At 43.9% G+C, this 19,806-nt stretch overlaps 1 protein-coding gene across 3 annotated transcripts in view; it reads right to left on the reverse strand.

Annotated features, from left to right (window-relative positions):
- CACNA1C (calcium voltage-gated channel subunit alpha1 C) overlaps positions 1–19,806 on the reverse strand; it is a 651,860-nt gene that overhangs the window by 109,772 nt on the left and 522,282 nt on the right. For all 3 annotated transcript variants that reach the window (XM_019544553.1, XM_019544552.1, XM_019544551.1), the window contains 6 exons: positions 13,330–13,537; positions 11,870–11,990; positions 9,769–9,883; positions 8,366–8,486; positions 8,184–8,253; positions 3,729–3,861 (listed from right to left, as the gene is read on the reverse strand). In XM_019544553.1, coding sequence (XP_019400098.1) covers positions 3,729–3,861; positions 8,184–8,253; positions 8,366–8,486; positions 9,769–9,883; positions 11,870–11,990; positions 13,330–13,537 — 768 coding nt within the window. The remainder of the gene's footprint in view (positions 1–3,728; positions 3,862–8,183; positions 8,254–8,365; positions 8,487–9,768; positions 9,884–11,869; positions 11,991–13,329; positions 13,538–19,806) is intronic.

Raw genomic sequence — 19,806 nt, forward strand, 5'->3', positions numbered from 1 at the left:
AGCATGCATTCTCCCTTCCCGCACATGGCTGCTCTTGTGATCTCTGTCTTGAAAGCAGCCACGGGGAAGGCCCCTGAAAGAGTTTCAAGCCACATTTCCAGGTTTGGTATGGGACATGTATAAGCAGGAATGGGTGGGTGGGGTCAGAGTACTGGGAACGTGGTGTACACACGTCCTCAGTGCCTCACAGGAGAAAGTCAGCATCTTGGAGGAGTGTGACAGATATCTCAGTGAGGCAGTGAGAGGATGGCAACAATCTCTCTTGGTATGTTCGACTTCTATTAGATTCAAAGTCCCATAGCTTCACTCTGAAGCTACACCATTTGCTTCAAACAAAGGGATCTAAATGAGATAGAAATCCATTTAGGATCAGTCTTCACCTGTTCTTTCAGCTTTTTTCCCCAGGCACATTACTGAGCTGACCCCAGGATGGTATTGCAATGTCTGCATATGGCTAAGCCAGTGCAGCATACAGGAACAGGGAGCTGGGGAGGGGCATCTAGGGGCATACAATACAGTTTCCATCTGCTACAGTTCAGAAATAACACAAGGCATTTCTTGCTATTAGCAGGAGCCTACCCAGCAAGAACCAAAACCAAGTTCAGGCCGGTGGAAATGTGCCCTTGCCTAGTTTGACTGGAACCTCCATAGCTCTTCCCATCTCAAGGCACTTCATATAGAAAGAGACATGTAGTCACGCAACACCCTTGCGCATCACTGTAGATAAACTCTGTCATTTTATTTAGGTCCCTTTTTTGCTTCTGAGCCCCTAGTATTTATTATAGCAAGTTTACAGGTGATTGAGGAAGTGAAGTCACTTCTTCAAGAAAAAAACATTGAGTTAAAGCCAGGATCAGAACTCAAGAGTCTTGACTCCCATTACCATACTGTCTACTATATCCCTTTTTACAGGGTACTTACATCAGTCCTGCCATGGAAAGACTGGCCTAGGGTTCAAATGTGCCCTTATGATAGAGCCTCCTGTGTGGACTGCCCTGTGAGGCATTGTGCCTCTGGCAGTGCGGTGCTTCACAAAGCACTGGGAAGCACGTTCACTTGTTACATCCTGGAAAGGAGGCAGCATGCATTTCTATTTGTGGTAGCCTAGGACCCAGTAGCATAGTTGGGAGAATATGAGGACCATGCTGCTCCCACCCCTGCAATGGGCTATGAGAGGGTATGAGGCTTCTCATAGCCCTTTTTCTTTTACACCTAGGCAAATTTGAGCTTGCTCTTACTCTTCAGTTACATGTGTAAGATACAGCTGAGCCCAAAAAGGAAACCCTGCACATTCTCTTGAAAGCCAGATGGACCCATTCTTTGCTCTGATATTTTTGTTATTTCTGCATCACATCAGGAAACCCATCTGCTAATTACACTCGCAAATTCCCGCACTATCTCAAGTAGATGGCATTTTTTAATATAGGCAAAAATACTTCTGGCCACAACTGCTGACTTTTCCATCTAGCAGGGAGTGGTGCAGAGAATAAATGGGAATTGTTAAGGATAGAGGTAGGTTTTCATCTCTAGGTGATAATGTCAGCCCAGTAGACCCAATCCTGATCTGACTGATATCAGTGACAAAAACTCTCAGTGATATCTGGCGGCAGTGGCAGATTCCTAAGAAGTGGCAATAGTTGGCACCAGACGATTTATCAGTGGTCTATGATGGTCTCAGGACACTGGTAAGCTTATTCCATACATGGCTGGCCACTGCACAGCCTTCACATAGTAATGCATTTCAGTAGCTCCTGATCAGGAATGGGACAGGGCTACTGACAGACAGATTAAGGCTTCAGATCTCATTGGCCAAGCAGAGATGTTCCATTTGTGCCAGAAGAAACACTTTTCTTCCAGCACAAAAAGGACAGAGTACAGACCTTCAACAGCTTTCATGCAGAAGACAAATGTCTCTTTTGCAAGAAGTTAAATTGGTTACTTATGAGGAGGATCTTTCTCCTGATTTAATTTGAACATCTATATATTTCTCTTGGGAGAAAGAGACACCAGTATCCCACAGTCCTCTGCTCTCCCTCCTTCAATTTCTAAGTGAGGGAGAGCAGAGGACTGTGGGATACTAGGTGTCTAATGCCTGAGGAGAATTCTCTCCTGCCTCAGGGGAATACCCCTTCCCCACAATCAACTTGGGGTAAAAGTCCCTGCCCAATGCACTCCTCTACCCTGCACCTGCAGGAAGAAGCAGGTGCACTCAGAGCTGGAGCTTTTCCAGGGTTCCAGACATGGGAGAATGCCCCTCTTGTCTGTCCTGCCAATCAACTGGATGGCAGGAGGTGGAGGGACCATTTTCCTGTGAGCACTGCTCCTCTGGGAGTGTTTCTGGGCAGGAATGCAGTCAGTGCTCTGAGAGGATCCCTGCAATATGGGAACAGCCCCCACCTGGTGCATTCCTCACATTCCACTGGAAGGCATAAAACGGCAGGGATAACATTCTCCCATGGCAGAAGGATGATCCTCCCTCATCCCTTCTACCCAGGCTCTGGTAGCCTTGTAGCCATGGGAGATTCCTGGAGACTGGGAATCAGGCTCTGGAAGGCTGTCCCCAACTCCAGTTTCTGGCCTCTGGGTTTTAAATGATGACCCAGTCACTTATCTGGTGGGGACTGCAATGCTCCAGGGGCCAGAAACTTGGGCTGGGGAAGGTATCCTCACTCCAGTTTATGGTCCTGTGGGTTTTACATGTTGCATGTGCTGCCCAGCTGGGAAGAACATGCAGCAATTTAAAAACTAAGGAGTGGGGACCCAGGGACAGGGAAGCAGTCCTCAGCCCCACTTCCCTGAGTCTCTGGCTTTAAATCATCCCATATGTAACCCAGATGGGCTGCACATGAGACCGTTTAAAAACCAGGGGGCTGCCTAACCAGGCAGGCAGGGGAGAGTGTAAGCTGTTAAGTAAGGATGGGAATAGCTCAGCGAGCAGCTGAGAAATTCTTATTAGCTAAGAACTTCTTTCTGAGAAATTTTTACCAGTAGAAATGAACATCTGTATGTGGTCATTGCCAACTCCAGACCCCATTTTTTAGGTAGTGCCCTGCTTCCTCTTCAACTTGTTAGAAGTTTATTCATAGCATATGGACTAGTCAGATTTGTAGTATACCTCCCAAGGACTAGAATGTGGTCCGTAATGCCCAAGCTCTATATATAGAGAGATGCAGAGCTCTGATTCCCCCAGAAGGTACATCAAAGAAGAATGGAGAAGAATGCTCTCCCCAGCAATCCACTCCTGTGGAGCCACGGATTGTCCTTCTACCTGTCCCCTTTTCTGCATCCTATTTTGTAGGTGGGAGGAATGAACACAAGGACTGCTATTGTGTGCAGTCTTTGGGAAGCCACTGAACAAGAAAAACCTTTCTTGTGCTTTGGTGGCCACACAGGGTCTGCTTACAATAAGGCCTACATATTTTGGGACATTCCAGTGGCCTGCTCGCCTCTGTGTTCCTTACTTCAAAAGCACTTAAGATTTATCTCTCAAAGTTGACTCCTGCTAGGCAGGATAATGGTATTGATACTGATACTGTTACAGAGGTCTGTAGAGCAGGGTTTCCCATCTGGGGTTGCAACTGGGGAGTTGTACAGGCATGAACGTCACTGGATGGTCATGTCATGAACAGAAGATATGAAGCTTTGTACCACATGGTCTTTGGGGCTTGTTACAAAGATGTCCTGTGTTTTCTGGTTGGAAAACTGCAGCAGAGCTGCTTCTCAAATACCTGTTGCTTGGGCTGAAGATAAAGAAAGCACTGGCATCTGGCATGGGCACAGCTTTTTCCTTGAGATGCAGTTCAGACATTGGGCGTGGCCGAGGACCCACAGGCATCTCAGGCTCCTCCTCATCTTCCTCTCCTGGAACAAACAGTTTTGTACTTTAATATTGTCAAGCACTTCATATGACCCTGAAGTTTCACTTCCTTCTTTGGCTTGAACTACAACTAGACATTTCTCCTCCTGCTTTATAAGAACGCTGCATGGAGCTGGTGCCTCAGTTGGCACTGTTGTACCCAGGGGATGGGAACTTTGTCCAATTCTTGTCAGAAAATCTCAGAGATGTCACTTTTTAAAATTCAGGAGAGAGAAGCATTAAAAGGCAGAAGACAAAGTCAAAACTTTTGCAGCAAGTTCCTCTGAAGCAGAGCTTCAGACAGTGAAGATCAGTGCCTAACCTGCAAGAAAGGAATGCAATGATGGGGACTGGGATGCCTAAGGGGGTTAAGGGGAAGGTTTGAAAGAGAACCTTAGCCTCTGAGGCTTTCAAGTACAAGCTGAAGTCAGATGATGCTCTGTGGAATGTATGACAGGATTTTGCTATTTTAAAATTCATAAGTTCATTTAATTTCATTACTAACATAAGCAGAAATGTGCAGCAGAGGGAGAGATTACTGGCTGTGCCCAACTATAGTCATCTTCCAGCCAACATGTACGAAGAAATCTACTTCATGGAGCACCCACAAAATGAGATAATCTCCAAGACAACTATAGCTCAGCTTCTTGCTTTTTCTCCCCTTCCTTTAATGATTAATTGGACTTTCATCATATTAGAAAGAGGTAGTTTGCCATTTTAGCCTGAAATCAGGCAGAAGACAGGGCAGGATGGCACTCATTCAGAGAAGCACAGACAGAAAGCAGGGCACAGGGGGCACCTTAGAGACTAACTTGCTCAGGCCTCTCTGAATGAAATAGTCTCTAAGGTATCCTCTGCCCTGCCTTTTGCCTAACACATTAGAAATTGTAGACAGATCAGCCCAGTCCCTAATCTAGCTACTGGTGACAAAAGAAGAGCAGCCCACAAGAGCATGCAAATATCATACAAGAGCATGCAAACAGTTTTCTCTTCTAGGAGCAATTCAGTTCAGAGGACCAGAGACAAGTGTTTGAGTTTGGCAGGCAGAACATGTACCTGTTTGAAGAGATACTTTTCTTTAACTGCTCCATTTTCTTCTGTACTACACTTTGTAACACAGTTTGTACAAGCTTCACTGGTTTTTAAAAAATTCTTTCATGCATGCTTTTCTAAACACTCCTTGCAGAGGTGGTGTTAATGTTAATTATTATAATAATATAGTAATTATCATACTTTGCATTGTTTACATGAGGATTTCAAAGACATTGATGAGCATTAATGAATTTAGTCTCACAACATTCAAGGGAGAGAGGTAAGTAAGCGTGATTAACTTTGTTTTAATGCTAGGGATACTGAGGCAAAGGTTACATAACTTGTCCAAAAGTACACATGGTGTCTAGGAGCAGGGCACAGAAAACTCATCTTCTGATTCCTAATTTTGTGCCTTAGCCACAAGATAACTTTTTCCCTCTTACTATGCATAGCAGAGGAATAACTCTGGAGTATGGGGTGAGGGCTCAGGAGAGTGAGGGACACTACCAGAGTAAGCATTCTGCCTTCTGGGAGATAATGAACTCTACTCTCTGCCTCATCCCACCTTTATCAAATATATAAGAACAATATGTGAAAGCTTCTGGCCTCAGTACAGCCTCTGGGTGGGGAACGTGCATTCAACGTCTCACACCTGAGGAAAGAAGGTAGCGTTTCTTCATATAAAGTAGGCTCATAAGGGCATAGCACAAGTGAACGCTAAAAGCCAAATAATTAAAGGGGGTTACAGCTGGTGTAGCCTGACTGTGCCCTCATATCAGGTAACTCCCTGAGAAATTGAAACACTTCTATGAAACTGGAATGCACAAGTACATCCATACAAGCAAATGCCAATTTGGCATGCAAGGGAGATTTCTGGGTACACCTTCTGCATGCTAAATTAATTTACCCTTTTATTTTTGTTTGCCCCTTAACAACTGAAAAGATGCTTGTACTTAAATATGCATTCCCTCCACTGAAGCCTGTCATGTGAACTGGTCCTGGCAGTCAAGTCCAGATCCAGATTCAGACTTTCCCCAGGTCTGAATCAAAGGTTTTGGTTTGGTTCATTAGAGATTGAAGGGAATGAGCTGTCAAGTTCAGATTCAAAGTTTCCCTGATGTTCAAGTATGTTCAGCACTAGGCTTTTGGTTTGGAATTATGCTGAACTGTATTTTGTTAAAAGTTAAACACACACAATGGACTAAAATGCTGGATCAGTCAGAAGGTTTGGTAGAGAGAGGGAGAAGCTTCTTAATTCTTTACATAGGACCTTTGTGGAGGAATATTGTTTTATTAGATCTTTCCCTTCTAAATTCATGAATCATCTTGGACTTTTGACATTACCTGAGGTACTCTCTGAATTGGATACCTGTGTCTGAACTATACTGTAAGATTTTCTCCTCACAATACATCTATCACCTTAATAATTCTTCTAATATGTATAAGCTCAGTGATGGTGCTGATCTTTACAGAGAATGCAGCAGAAGGAGGTGGGAAGATACGTAATTTGAACTGTAAGTGCTCTGGAGGCTCCAGGGGTGGCAGGTTTGAAATTGGACTGTATAGTAGATACAGTGAAATGACACTAATGAGAAAACTAGGATGGATGCAGGGAAAGCTGATAGAAGACTGAGTGAAAAAATGTGAAGAATAAAGGCGAGCTTACAAATGAAATGACAATACTTTTTGGCCACTAGGTTAGTGTGAGAGATTGCCAGAGGATGGGATGACATTATCTCTGAAAGGATGATTGGTACTAACAGAGAAAGCCACAAACTAGAAACAGGTGAATGTTGATGAGACACTTAGAAATGCATCATCTCAGAATGCCTGAGAACTGCAGTCAAGATGCAGCTGAAATACAACTATGTACAGGGAGTGGGTATGAAAGGGTCTAAGGTCAGATGTTATCCCAAATAGTAATGATATAGACATATAGCACCTTTTGTAGCAAAAAAAAAAAAAAAAAAGGCTAAGAAGATGAATAGCCCATAAAATCAGGTAGTCACAGAGAAGTTGATAAGATGGCAGGGATAAATGGAAGTAATTGGAATAGTTGCTTCCCCAATAAACAGGGGAAGTCTTGATCCATTGACTCTCAGAACCAACGAGTAGTGGAGAGAGGTTCTTCAGTGTCAGAGCTTCATAGAGAATAATGAGAAGACTATACAGAAAAGAATGTGACAGATTATTATGATAAGTCTTATTTCCTAATAGAGAAAAGATTTCTGACATACAAAAATTTAAATAATTTTTCAACCTTGTGCTTCCCTGAGCCCTTAGAGAAGCAGCCAGGCAACAACAGGGCTATTAGATATCATTTTCAGCAAATCACTGAGAACAGGAATAGTAGTATAGGACTTGAAAAGAGCAAAAGTAATTCCAATCTTTGAAAAGGGTGAATGGATCAATTCTGGAAACCACCATACAGTTCCCTTTGCTTCAATAAATGGTACAATAGAATGACAAATGACCCTGGAGCCAATCTGTAAGTATTTCATCACAGTGGATAGTAGGCAGCATGAGTTTTTGGATATCTGATCATGGCAGGGAAGTTGTCATTCAAATTATGGACTCTAGTCCATATTATACTCTTCCTGGTATACTAGGCTGCTGCTTGGCATGCCAGGAATAAAGCCTTAGGATGCTCTAACTTTTGCCTGTGAGCCATGGTTCCCAAGAGCCCCTTAGTGAACTACAAGTGTTTTGTGTCCACAGGTAGGCAAAGAAAGGAGTTATATACAATCATTGGACACACTTTCCCCCTCAGTCAGCTCTATTTTGATGGTCTGATGCTGAAACAAGAAACCTAGTTTCTTGTCAGACAGGCTATTGACAAGTAGGCAACACATTTATATTTAGCATTTGGATTCAAATACAACACAGGCTTTCTGCCTAGCTGTCCAAACACCTTGTATATTTGTTTAAAATCAATTGTTGTACCTATTTGGCCCCATCAAACTCATTTGCTTACACATATTGAAAGGGAAGACCAGAATAAAAAAGAATTTGGTGTCTGTTAGCCTGCAATCTTAATGAAGATAATGAGTGGTGCTCTACCAAGCAGTGAATCAAGTATTAGTAATAAACATAGGACTGGAAGAGACCTCCTGGTCACTGAGCTATCTCAGGCAACCACACTGAAGAATTGCTTCATAAAAGTATTGCATATTCAGTATCAGCTCACATCTAACCTTTGACCAGCAGTGGATCTGTAAGTTCAAACTGTTATTTCTTTAGGAACCATAGTCTCTCCTTTCATTACCAAGATTGAGAAAAAAGGGCATAGAGGTACCTGGAGCTTCAGTAGTGGGATATGGATTCTTTTCTTCATTTTCATTGGGCTGATAGTCCTCCACATTGATCTGGCAGAAACAGGGGATAGACACAAAGTCCCAGTCAGATAATACACTCCCTTTTCATTTGCTCAGAAACCTGAGCCACCCACAGCACACTCAGTGGTAGCAGGCAGCAGACCTTGGTAGCAGGTGAGGACTCTCCATCAGCAGTGATCGATTTCAGCTCTATTTTCTCCTCCTTTGTCTCCTCCTCCACAGCTGGCTTCTCTATCTCCTGTTTCTTTTCTGGACTAGCAGTCCTAATAAAAGTCAGCAAGATAAAAAGCAAAGACTTACAAAAGTGAAATGGTGTTTTCCTTTCAGAAACCTAGTTTAGGATAGTACACAACATGCCAACAATTGGCTCCCATCTCCATTCTGTACCCAGCATTGTATCAGCAGGGTTTTACTTCTTACCACCTGGAAGCAAAGCCTGCAACTCTGTTCCAACTCCATATAGCTTTCCTGTCTTCTCAGAGCTTTCTTGTGTGTGTGTGGGGGCGGGGGGGAGGAGAGGGAGAAGTGTACTTTAGGGATTTGAACATATCCATGTGGGATTTTCACTCATCCAAGTCCCTAAAGACATATACTATATGAAAATTTTTCAACCCCAAGGTGGTTATGCTGAGTTAGGCCACCTGTACATTCTTCTGAGACTGCAGTATTGTTCCCCTTAATATCAGTGGACTGGGGGGATCTTGCTGATCAGCACTCTGCTTGTCAAGCCTCCTCTTAAGCAGGGCAAATAGATCACCGATCATAGGACTACTATCCAGATATGTGTGGACCCTGAAGAATGAAAAGCAGAATGATCAAAGCAACTCTCCTCCACAAGCAGCTAGGAAGGAGACAGGGCCAATGAGATGCAATCAGCAATGTTTTCCCACTACCCACAAACACCACGTGAATAGGCAGGAGAAATATGGCATGTGGTGTCACAGGATGAAGAAAGAACTGAATTTTGGGTTGTGAGAAGAAAGGGCTGAGAATGTCTTTATCAAATACCAACTGTGAAGGAGAAGGGATCAGAAGAACATTTGGTTGGCTCAAATGGGTGCCACTTTTGCCCTATCCCCCTTCTGTGACACTATGTTTCCCCTGCAAGCCCCATCACCTTGTGTTCCTTCTCTCTGGTTGTACTAGTGCAGTCATGAAGGCTCCTAATTCACAGAGTTGCTGACACTCTTTAACCTGTATGCTAGATAATACTTAAGAGACAGTATTCCCCTTGAACATAACTTCCATAATGCCCTTGGCTCAGGGCAATCCAAGGAATAGTAAACCCCTCATGTACAGCAGACGAGGGCCATATCCAATGGGGCCCAAGGCCCCAGATTTTGTAGCCATGCCCTCAAATTCCCTGGACCACCAGTAACATAGTGAGCCAGATGGAGTGGCTCCATGGGCTGGATCTAGTCCATAGGCCATGTGTATGAATCCCTGTTATAATGGCTTCTTTTTGCCTTTTGATCTCAATCATTTTAATTTTTAAAATTAAACATACATACACAGACACATGCACACACACATACATGGGTTTACCTAGCTAGTTTTTTCCTTTCTTTTTCCTCTTCCTCTTCTTTTTGTGCAGATGTCAAACTCTCAGCATCGGCAAGATTGTCCACCGCAATGGCCAAAAATACATTCAGGAGGATATCTGTTTGCATATTTTCATAACGAAAATGGACTTTGAAAACTGTAGAAAACATTGTCCTGATTACCTAAAATGCCACAGCAAGCTGCAATCAGATCACTTTTTCTGAACTGCCACACACAGACGAGAGTTTGTTTAGCACACATGCTCTTAGGCAAAGTAATGCGATGGCAGCATACTGGGCTTCCAAAATGTTCAGATCTGAGCAAGTTAGGTATTTAAATCCACAGTGAAGCACTTAGTAAAAGTGGCCTGTGAGTGAAAATATCTGAGTATCCATAAATTGCCCAGAAAATAATGGGAACTGCAAGTATTTGCACAGTTGATAAATCAGGCCAGTTTTAAGTGCCTAAGTATATGCACTCAAGAACCTTATAACTTTAGGCACTTGGGTTTTCAAATTTTAGCCTATGTGTTTGAATTGAACAACCTCATTACAGGTATCCCCAGAGGCTGGACTGGGCATATTTGACATTGCATATAACATTGTCATTAGCAGTGTCATTGTCACTTGGTCTAAGTGGAACAAGGAGAAATTCATTAGAGCTGAGTGCTCAAGGGATTGGTTGCCATCTCTGCCAACACCCAGCACAGGTCCATGCATATATGGCATTTGGTGTAAACCAACAGCACTATAACAGCCTGAAGGGGCTGAATGGAAAAGCCAAAAAAGCTCTACCCCTTTCCATTGTTCCTAGGTTGCCCATGATTCAGACAACCTTGCTCTACAGAATGGAATTTTAGCTTCTTTTATTAATTTCCTGGGTGCAGGTCACAGAATCATAGTCAGAGAAGCAGGGCTGAAAGAGTCCTTTTGGAAGCATAATCCTTTTTAACTGAAGGGCAGTTAAAAGCCTAAGCTATCAAAATAGAGATCCCTTCCCTGGATTGCCACCATGCTCTGGGGTCCAAAGCCCACGATGCAACCTTCTAAAGCCAGCTGGTGTGTAGAGGTGACTATCCTCTTCATTGTTCATGAGCGACCAGAATTGGAATCTTCTTCTAGACTGCCAGGCAAGCTGTCTCCCATAGCCTTTAGAGAGGTGGGATTGCATTTTTTAGAGAGGGCAGCAGAGGGCAACAGAGGGGTCAGATACCAGGGTTTGAAAGACCTACATTATAGGGAAAGTTCAAAGAAGCTGACCTGAGACTAAGCATCAGCTTACAAAATATTCTATAGCTGCTGAAGGGGCCATCCATTAGCAGAACATAAAGTAAACATGAAGGAGCTAGGAGAAAATAGGGAACTGGAATGAACCATAGCTCTACTTCACACATGCCTATGTGAAATAACATACAGGCAGAGCCCCACCAAGCAATGCACTGAATACCTAGTGGAATTCACTCAGTGCCCTCCCTTTCTGAAGTCTGCATGTTTAGCTCCAGCTCAGGCACAAAGGAACAGGGCAAGCAGTTTTTTTATATGTGAGACAAATTAGCTTTAGCAGAAGAAAGAGGATAATATTAGTTTATTATGAATTAATATAGGATCTTGCATCAATCTAATTTGTAAAATATATGTAAGTTCTCTAGCATTTGTATATGGTATACTGTAAATTACATGCATCTTTGTTCCACCCACAGAACAAATTATAACATATGGAATAAGTTACTGCAAAGTCAATAAAAACACAAAAGTACAATGTAAGTACACCTGGTTGCTACATGTTAATTTCTGAGCAGCATGGGGATAAAGGGTCTGTTGAAAAGAGGATGATGGAATAAAGGCAAAGCAAAAGTGTAGCTGGCATGTTTTTTGCTAGCTTGGCCTTATCTTGCTGTTATGGTTTTTTGTGTTTTTTTAAAGTCTTAACATCAGCTAATATTAATTAGACAGGTTTGATTTTTAGCTGTGAGAAGCCAAAATTCAGACCCAGCTAAATTGCTAAGTCAAGAATTGTGAAATTCATCTTCTGCTGACATAACAATGTAGTTAAAGGTGGTTTTAAATTTAGTTCTACTTGGAGTAAAGGTAGCATCAAAGGATACAGTTTCCACAGATGAAGAGGATGATGAAGTAAATACAGACCAACATTCCCGGAAAAGAGGGGCCGCCATAAGCCATGATCCCATCATACATCACTGAATTCCAGTCCTCCCCAGTCAGGATCTAAGTGATACATTCCCACCAATAAAGGACACAGCGTTAGACCACACAGCAAATTTGAAAACCCCATTTTAACAAAGATACACCAACTTATCCCCTAGAAACTCCCCAAGATACTCTGAGACAACGAAGAGAATGAGAGGACCTGTGCTGTAGCTGTTCAGATGCCACAGTGATTCCCCAGAAGCCATGCAGATAGATATCCTATCCAGTTCTGCTTATGTTTCACAGCTACTGGCATATTGTTTCCCATAAGTACCTATTTGCATCTGCTGAACTAAGAGAAATAGAATAGAGCATGCTACCACACATAGGCGATGCTTAGGGAGGCCAAGGGGGTGGGGCACATACTCTGCCCCCCCCCGAGATTGGCCCTCGCTGGTTGGGGAGTGGGGGTGCTGTGCAAAGTGCCAGCCAATGCTCCCCCTGAGATCGTGGGGGCGCTGAGAGAAGCGCCAGTGGCACATCTGGGTTTGCCACAAGCACATCCGCTGGAGGTGGCAATTGGCTGCTGGGAGACTCCTCCCTGGTTGGCAATCGTCCACTGGTGCTTCCCAGTTTCAGGAGGCACCAGTCATCCATGCTACCACATCACATTAGGTATACCTTTGTATAGCAGACTTCCACTCACCTTGTACTTGAGCTAACAATATTATTATTCCTATGTGAACACTAACAAGACTTTACTCAGCATTCAGGTGTTCAAGAGCCATTCGGGTGTTTTTGATTCTTCAGTACCTCCAAGCCCAGCTTCACTTTGTTAGTTAAGAGCACTAATGTTGTGCCACCCTGCGGGTGTCTACACATTCATTAATGCACTTTTGCTACTGCGTGTTAACTTTAGTATCTCTAATATGAAGTATTACATAAAGATGTATTAGGCTGCCCTAATGCACAGTAGCACAAGTGAATGTCATTTTAGTGAAGCTTAATGTGCAGTAGACTAATATTAGTAGACAGTGTATTAGCACTGTTTTTGATGTGATGCTTTAATACACAATAGAATAGGCTACTGTGCATTAAAGCACACATGTAAACATGGCCTCTGTGATTTAATCAGCTTCAGGATGGAGGTGCTGGTCTGAGATATGGCCAGTGCTCATTCTCTGGTTCTACCCAGCTTGGTCCAGATTGCTTCTTCTATGTTGGAATGCAGCTCAGCTCCTAATTTTGAATACCATCTTAGTGATTGCAGAGATTTCTGTTATTGGTCTCTAACTGTAGCAGTCTACTTCAATCTCTAGCTTCAAGCATCCTAGCATGCACTGGAAAGATTGTCCACAATGGGAAGCAGACACAAGCATGGATTTTTCTGCCAAGCCAGAAGTATTGTGACCTTTACCTGAAATACAGTGAGGAGAGACTGGGGGAAGTTGTCAAATGTGCTCCTCCTGGTTTGCATCTCATCGAAGTTAAACTTGCCCCCAAAGAGCTGCATTCCCAGGAGTGAGAAGATGATGATGAAGAGGAACAAAAGCAGCAACAAGGAGGCGATGGAGCGGACAGAGTTCAGCAATGAAGCTACGAGGTTACTCAGGGAGTTCCAATACCTAGGGAGTTAAAGGGAGTCTGTTATGATTCCTTTATCCAGGGCAGGTGCTTATGGACTGCATCAGATACAACTACAGGCTGCTTTCTGAATATAAACAAGCATTTCCAAACACCCTGTTAAGAAGTGAATCATTGATGTGCTTCCCTAAGATAATGAGACCTACTGCAGTTAATGAGTAATTTTACTACCACACATGTACAGACACAATTCCCTCCACCCCCTCCTGCCACACACACACCCAGAAGATTACTGCAGCACTCTCCATAGAAGGTGCTGAAAATCTGTTATCAATATACAGTGATTAGTTCTTGCTGCTTCAGTGAGTTACATTCTAACCAACCTCATTACAACATACACAGCTGGTACAGCAGCCAGAATACCCCACTCCAGAGAATGGCCTTGTAATAGCTAACAAGAACAGATGGGGAAACAGTTTGGATGCAGATTTAAACTTGCTCACAATATGGGGGAGGGTGTATGTGTGTGTGCATACATGTATTTGTGTGTAGCTGTGTACATGTGCTCAATCTTGGACAGAGGCAGCTGAGTTTCTTGATATTTGGAAGACTGAGGAAAGCAACAGGACCTTCCCCTCCAATTACACCAGTTTTACATGGGCATCATGGAAACAGCCCTGATTATAATAGGCCCCTAGTCCCTTTGCCTTTTGCTTGTGCGAAGTGTACTGTTTTCCAAACTTATTATACAGTATTTCAAACTTGCTACATGCTCAAATTAAAGCTGGAGCTATCGAGCTGTTACACATTTTCAAGCACTAATTTTATAGCTGTTGGCTCTCCTTATAGCAGGATAGTCATTTTTGCCATGTGATAATTATTTGGCATATGTGGCTGGTTTAAATTTATTGCATGATTAACCAGTTAATTGCATAATATATGAAACATATAGCAAGGGCCACAGAACATCTTTAAAGGCTAACAGCCAGGTCTAGCCAGACAGCTGACTAAGACATCTCTCATATACCATGGAACCTAGACAGCCAATGGATCACACCAATAAAAAAATTAAGAGACATTTTTAAGAAAACTTCTGCGACCACAGCTGCCTTTGACATTATGAAAGTAAAGCCCATTGACAGCAATTACTGAATGAAGAATAAACTGCTTGTGAAAATCAACATCCCAAATCCTTTTGCAGCTATTAAAAAAAATTCTAGTGTGAAAAAGATAATACTGCCACCCCCAAATTTATTCATCAGGGTGTTAGGATCACACTGATCAGCAGTGGGGAAGTTGAATGGAGCATTCATTTCTACATGCATCCCATTCAGGGGAGCCGACTGGGGCACACAGGATGCATCTACACATGATGCTATGATGCTGTAGCAATTCACTACAGCAATGTAGCATCAGTGGGAAAAAAACTGTGATGCTGCAGCTACTTCACCATAACAACAAGCTCCCTCATTACAGCCTGCTGCTATAGCGATGTAGCGGCTAAAAATAACCATGCACTGTCAGCATAGCACAGCATGGGCTATTACTGTGCCATCATTTAGTACTTCCTTTTGGACAAACTTGCTACATGCTCAAATGACAGTGCAGTAATAATGAAATCATAGGGGCATGTGTAGGGACACATGTAGACGTGCCCATATTGTACCAAAGGATATAAAAAGACTATAGCCCTATTTTGCTTTCCTTCAATCTCTATCTGGGGAGGGTAGGAGGCATCAGCTGCTCTACATCTTCTCCTTTGAGGGAATCCATTCCTCTTGCATAAAAATCCAGGCCCAGAGGTGCACTCAGCTCTCTGCGAGTAGCCTGGAGCACTCTCTAAGCACGGTCACTTTGTGCGTCCCTTGGATAAGCTTTCACTTTGAAGTTCCCTGCCTCGGATGGCAAGGCAGAACATTCCTACTTTGCTGGAATGTTAATTGGGAGAACACACAAAGAAATATCGTGTATCAGAATAGCCTTCTGCTTTCCTACAGCTTTAAGGCATTGAGGAAACTTGGAGCCATGTAAATGCCTTAGTACCTAGATGAAAGACTCAGTGGTTAGGGCAGGAGGTAGTGATTTGGGAGCACAGAGTTTAATTTCATGCTCTGCCACAGACTCTTCCTGTGCCACTGGGGAACTCACTCATGGGAGTTATATGACTAAATACCTCTGTGGGTCTGACCCTCTCTGTGTGCCCTGGCTCCTCACCTGTAAAATGGGCATAACAGCACTTCTCTACCTCGCTCACAGGGATGGTGTGGGGATAAATTCACCTAGAAGACACTAACACAGAAGTTCTTCCAAAACCCATCCAACATTTATTTCAAAACAAAATCTGATCAAAGCCAATTTTTAACTATACATTAATTAAGGGAGAAGAACCCATAGCTGTTTGTATTCTATAATATCTATAATTTAATATTTTCCATATATGATCATTAATGGGGAATTTACCCTCATGTAAATTGAGCACAGAGCCTAGGTACCATTCAAGTCCCAGGACACTGCTTTAAATGAGGTTTAAGTGGGATTCAAATGAGTCATGGGTCTTGTGCTGGGCACAGGAATAATTTTCATCTTATAGAAATATGGACCACCTGCATTAATATAACAAATGCACAGCAGAATCAGAGCCGGCCTTAAGGGCAGGCAGTGTGGGCAACTGCCCAGGATGCTGTGGTCTGGGGGGCACTACACATGGGCACTACACATACCCTGCCCCATCACTCATGAGGGGCAGGAGCTGTGGGAGACTTCAGTGGCAACTAATCTGGAGCTGATTGGAGCTGACCAGCCAGGACAGTCAGATAACAAGCCCTTGGGTGTCAGCAGCAGCAGTGGCGGGTGCTGCTCGGTAGTATGACAGGCTCAGAGGAGGGTAGGGTGGGCTGGGCCAAGGGCAAGGTGGCCAGCAAGAAGGCGGTGTGGCTGGGCAGCACCAGAGTGTGTGCCATGGACTCTGATCTTACTGAACTGCTGGGGTTGGAGGCTGAGTTGTAGCCCCACTCCAGTCACTGCCAGCACTTCTTAGGGCAAGAATGAAGGTGAGAGTGGGGGCGAGGGCAAGGGCAGCCAGGAAGTAGTGCCGGGTTTCCTTTCCAGGCAGCCTTGCCTGCTGCCCACCTGCCTGCCCTTCCTGTTTCCTTGCTTTAAGCTCCCACTGCTCCCTGTCCCTGCCACCTGGCACCAGACCAGCATCTCAGGTGTGTGGACAAGCACTTCCCTGAAGGGTCCTCTGTCATCCACAGCTGCTGAGGCACATGTGCTCATCACCTGCCCCCCACACCCCATACTTCTCATACATACAAACACTGCCCTCCCCGCCCCCAAACACACAGCACTGGTGACTCAAGTGGCATGCCAGAGGGATGTCAAAATACAAGATTGCCTGGGGTGCCATTTTCCCTAAGGCTGGCTCTGACCAGAATCACACAGGCTAGAGACAGACATTCAAAAAGCCTGAGCCTGAATTGATTCAGTTTTTGCAGGTTAGTCTAATCTGACTAGGCTAAATCACTTTGTAACTGCACAGACATCCCCTCTGGAGTGAAAAAAATGCTGGCACATGCCTGCAGTGGCTGAGGCTAGAAGCCAGGGGAAGGTTGGGGGTGCTACAGCAGTCCTCCTTTCCCTTGCACTGTGCTGAGCTGAGGGGGGCATAGCCAGGCCCTGGAACAACTTAGGGAGGGTTCTCCCCCCTCCTTGATAGAGCATTTATCAGCTGTGTTATCAGCAATTAGCACCCCATCAGAAAACAAAGTCTTGCATGCCATTATTTCAAGCTCTTCTTAAACAGCCTTTTCCAAAGGAAGGAATGCAGGGACATTACCAGCTGGGATGTTTATTAGCTCTAAAAAACCCTAAATGGACACTTTTCTATTGGTCTTACACAGCATTAGCTAGCATACTATATGCTGGCTAGGTCCATGCTGTGGGAGAGCGGAGGGACGGATCTCTAAGCAGCAAGTCATGGTGGTGGTGCCGGGTGGAGTATGGGGAAGCCAACAGACCTTGCTGTGCCTGCTAGTCTCTGCTGGAGCTCCAGCCAGGGAGCAGAGAGGAGGGGGCAGCTTGCTGTGGAGCAGAGAGCCCCACCCAACCCAGATAGCATGCCGAGATGCTGGGGGAGTCTGGTTTATCTTAAACCAGCAAGGAAGGTGTCTGGGACAGATATTGCATAAACCAGTTTGAGCCAAATCAGTAAAGTCTGATACTATATTCAGCCAGGGTTAGCTCAAACCAGTTTCAGCCATTTTCAAACTGTTTTATGTGCCCCGAATGTCTGTTCTGTTACAGGTTTAAACCACTTTCTGATTATTTAAACCAGTTTGTGTGTAATGTCTGTCCCTAGCCAGAGAGAGGGGCATTAATCAAGTGCTCTAAGAAAACAGGGCCAAAGGAGGTGCTTTCCCATCTTCATGGCATCCTGCGTTACTACACACTAACATGACTTACTACCTCTCATTTTCTTCACGGGAGAGAGAAATATTAAAGGGACCTTGTCCCTTTGCAAAAGGTAGTGGATAGGGAGGTCATTATTTCCTATGAAGTTCAACAACTAGCTCATCTGAAGAAGCTGAGCATCAGACAGAAATGCTGCGTTTGCCCACAGCACAGCTGCAGCTCTTACAGAAGGCTTGCATGCTGCAATTAAAAGGTGAGCAATGCAAAACTATGGACATAAGAGTAATCTTACTGAAACTGAGGGCTCCATGTCACTAAACCGCATCACTGGCTGTGTAACATAAGCGTGTATTGTGTTTACATTTACACTCACAGCACAGCACATGCTTTCACACTTTGGGAGGCAGGAAAAATGAAATAGTAAGGAGGACAAATTCGTCCCTGATTTAATTCCATTCATTTCAGTGGAGAATGGATTTATTTGGTCTAGACAAGGGATTTATTTGGTCCAGTTCTGAGTCCTTCAGTTTCAGCCAGCATGCAATTCTTCCAGGCTCCAATATAGCAAACCCTTAAAAACACGCATGTAAATGTAGGCATGTGACTAGTCTTCAGGGATTGGCAGACATTAATGGTGCAATGGGATCTGTTTTCCAGTCCCAACAATTGTGCTTCCTGCCATGCCACACATGCATGGCAGGAAATGCAATTGTAGGTATTGGGGATCAGATCTCTATCCCGCCACTGCCAGCAGCGAGCCTGGGGACAGGTTTGCAAGTGCTGGATGTTGAAGAGTCATTTGACTACTCCCTCCCATCAGCTGCAAACCTATGGGCACTCCCATGGGACCCTGGGAGAGGGGAGCATTTCCCCAACCTGGGGTTGGATGTCTAGAAACTGTGCATGCAGCCCAACACATTAATCACAATTTAAATGTAATGTGTGACAGGGGCCTCAAACCCCAGCCGAAAGTTGCACCCATGCTTAAACAATTTGCTGAATTGGGGCCCATCTACATGGGCTTTTATATACTCCACATTTTGTTTTTAATTCTTAGAAACATTTTGGTACCCCAGATTCAGATTCTTATGTAACAGCAGAACATTAAAGAAATGAATTGAGATGACTGGGTGCTGCCTTATCTGTTCTGCACTGGGGATTTAAAAACAAGAATGACACTATTAGAAAAGTAAATCAGACAATCAGAGAAAATAGTTTCAATATTAAGGATTTATTCTGATGAAGTGAAGTGGTCAAGTTTAGGTTTTAACAAGCATCACTGACAGAGTGATTAGAACATCTCACTCCATCTCCAGGAGCATGAAGTTGAGTCTTGTGATCAGATTTGAGCCATAGGCCAGCCCTGGTCAACCCAGCTGTAAATGGGTACCTGCTCATACAAACTACAGAATCAAAGGCGGTCAGATACCTGTTATGTCGCTCATGTGCTGTCAGCTACAGAATCTAGCATGCCTTAACTATGATAGTCGATGGGCTGCTAGGCTAGGGGGAACTTTGACCTTAGCTCTCAGCTAATGCACGCCAGTTAAGCCTTAACTCACCCTTTATCATTGTAGCTGATTGCGGACTTTAAAACCTCAGGGCCAAAGCTATCCCTAGAATTTCTCTAGTGAGTTTGCTGGATTTAACCCAGGAATGAATTTGGCCAAGACAGTGCAAGGCCATATTATTATATATTTTAAACACAAGCTTTCATGGGTCATTTTCTACCTTCTATCAGCACACAGCAAGTAAAAATGACATCACAATCCTTTGCATGCATGTGAAATCACAAATGGGGCTGTAAAGGAGAAACCATTATTGCTTTCTTCACCTTTTGAACTTAGAAATTAATCATGTTAGTTTGTACTTCTACACCATCTATTGCCCAAAGATCTCA

The sequence above is a fragment of the Crocodylus porosus genome, unplaced genomic scaffold, assembly GCF_001723895.1.
Source record: "Crocodylus porosus isolate Cpor-Errol unplaced genomic scaffold, CroPor_comp1, whole genome shotgun sequence".
NCBI lineage: Eukaryota > Metazoa > Chordata > Crocodylia > Crocodylidae > Crocodylus > Crocodylus porosus.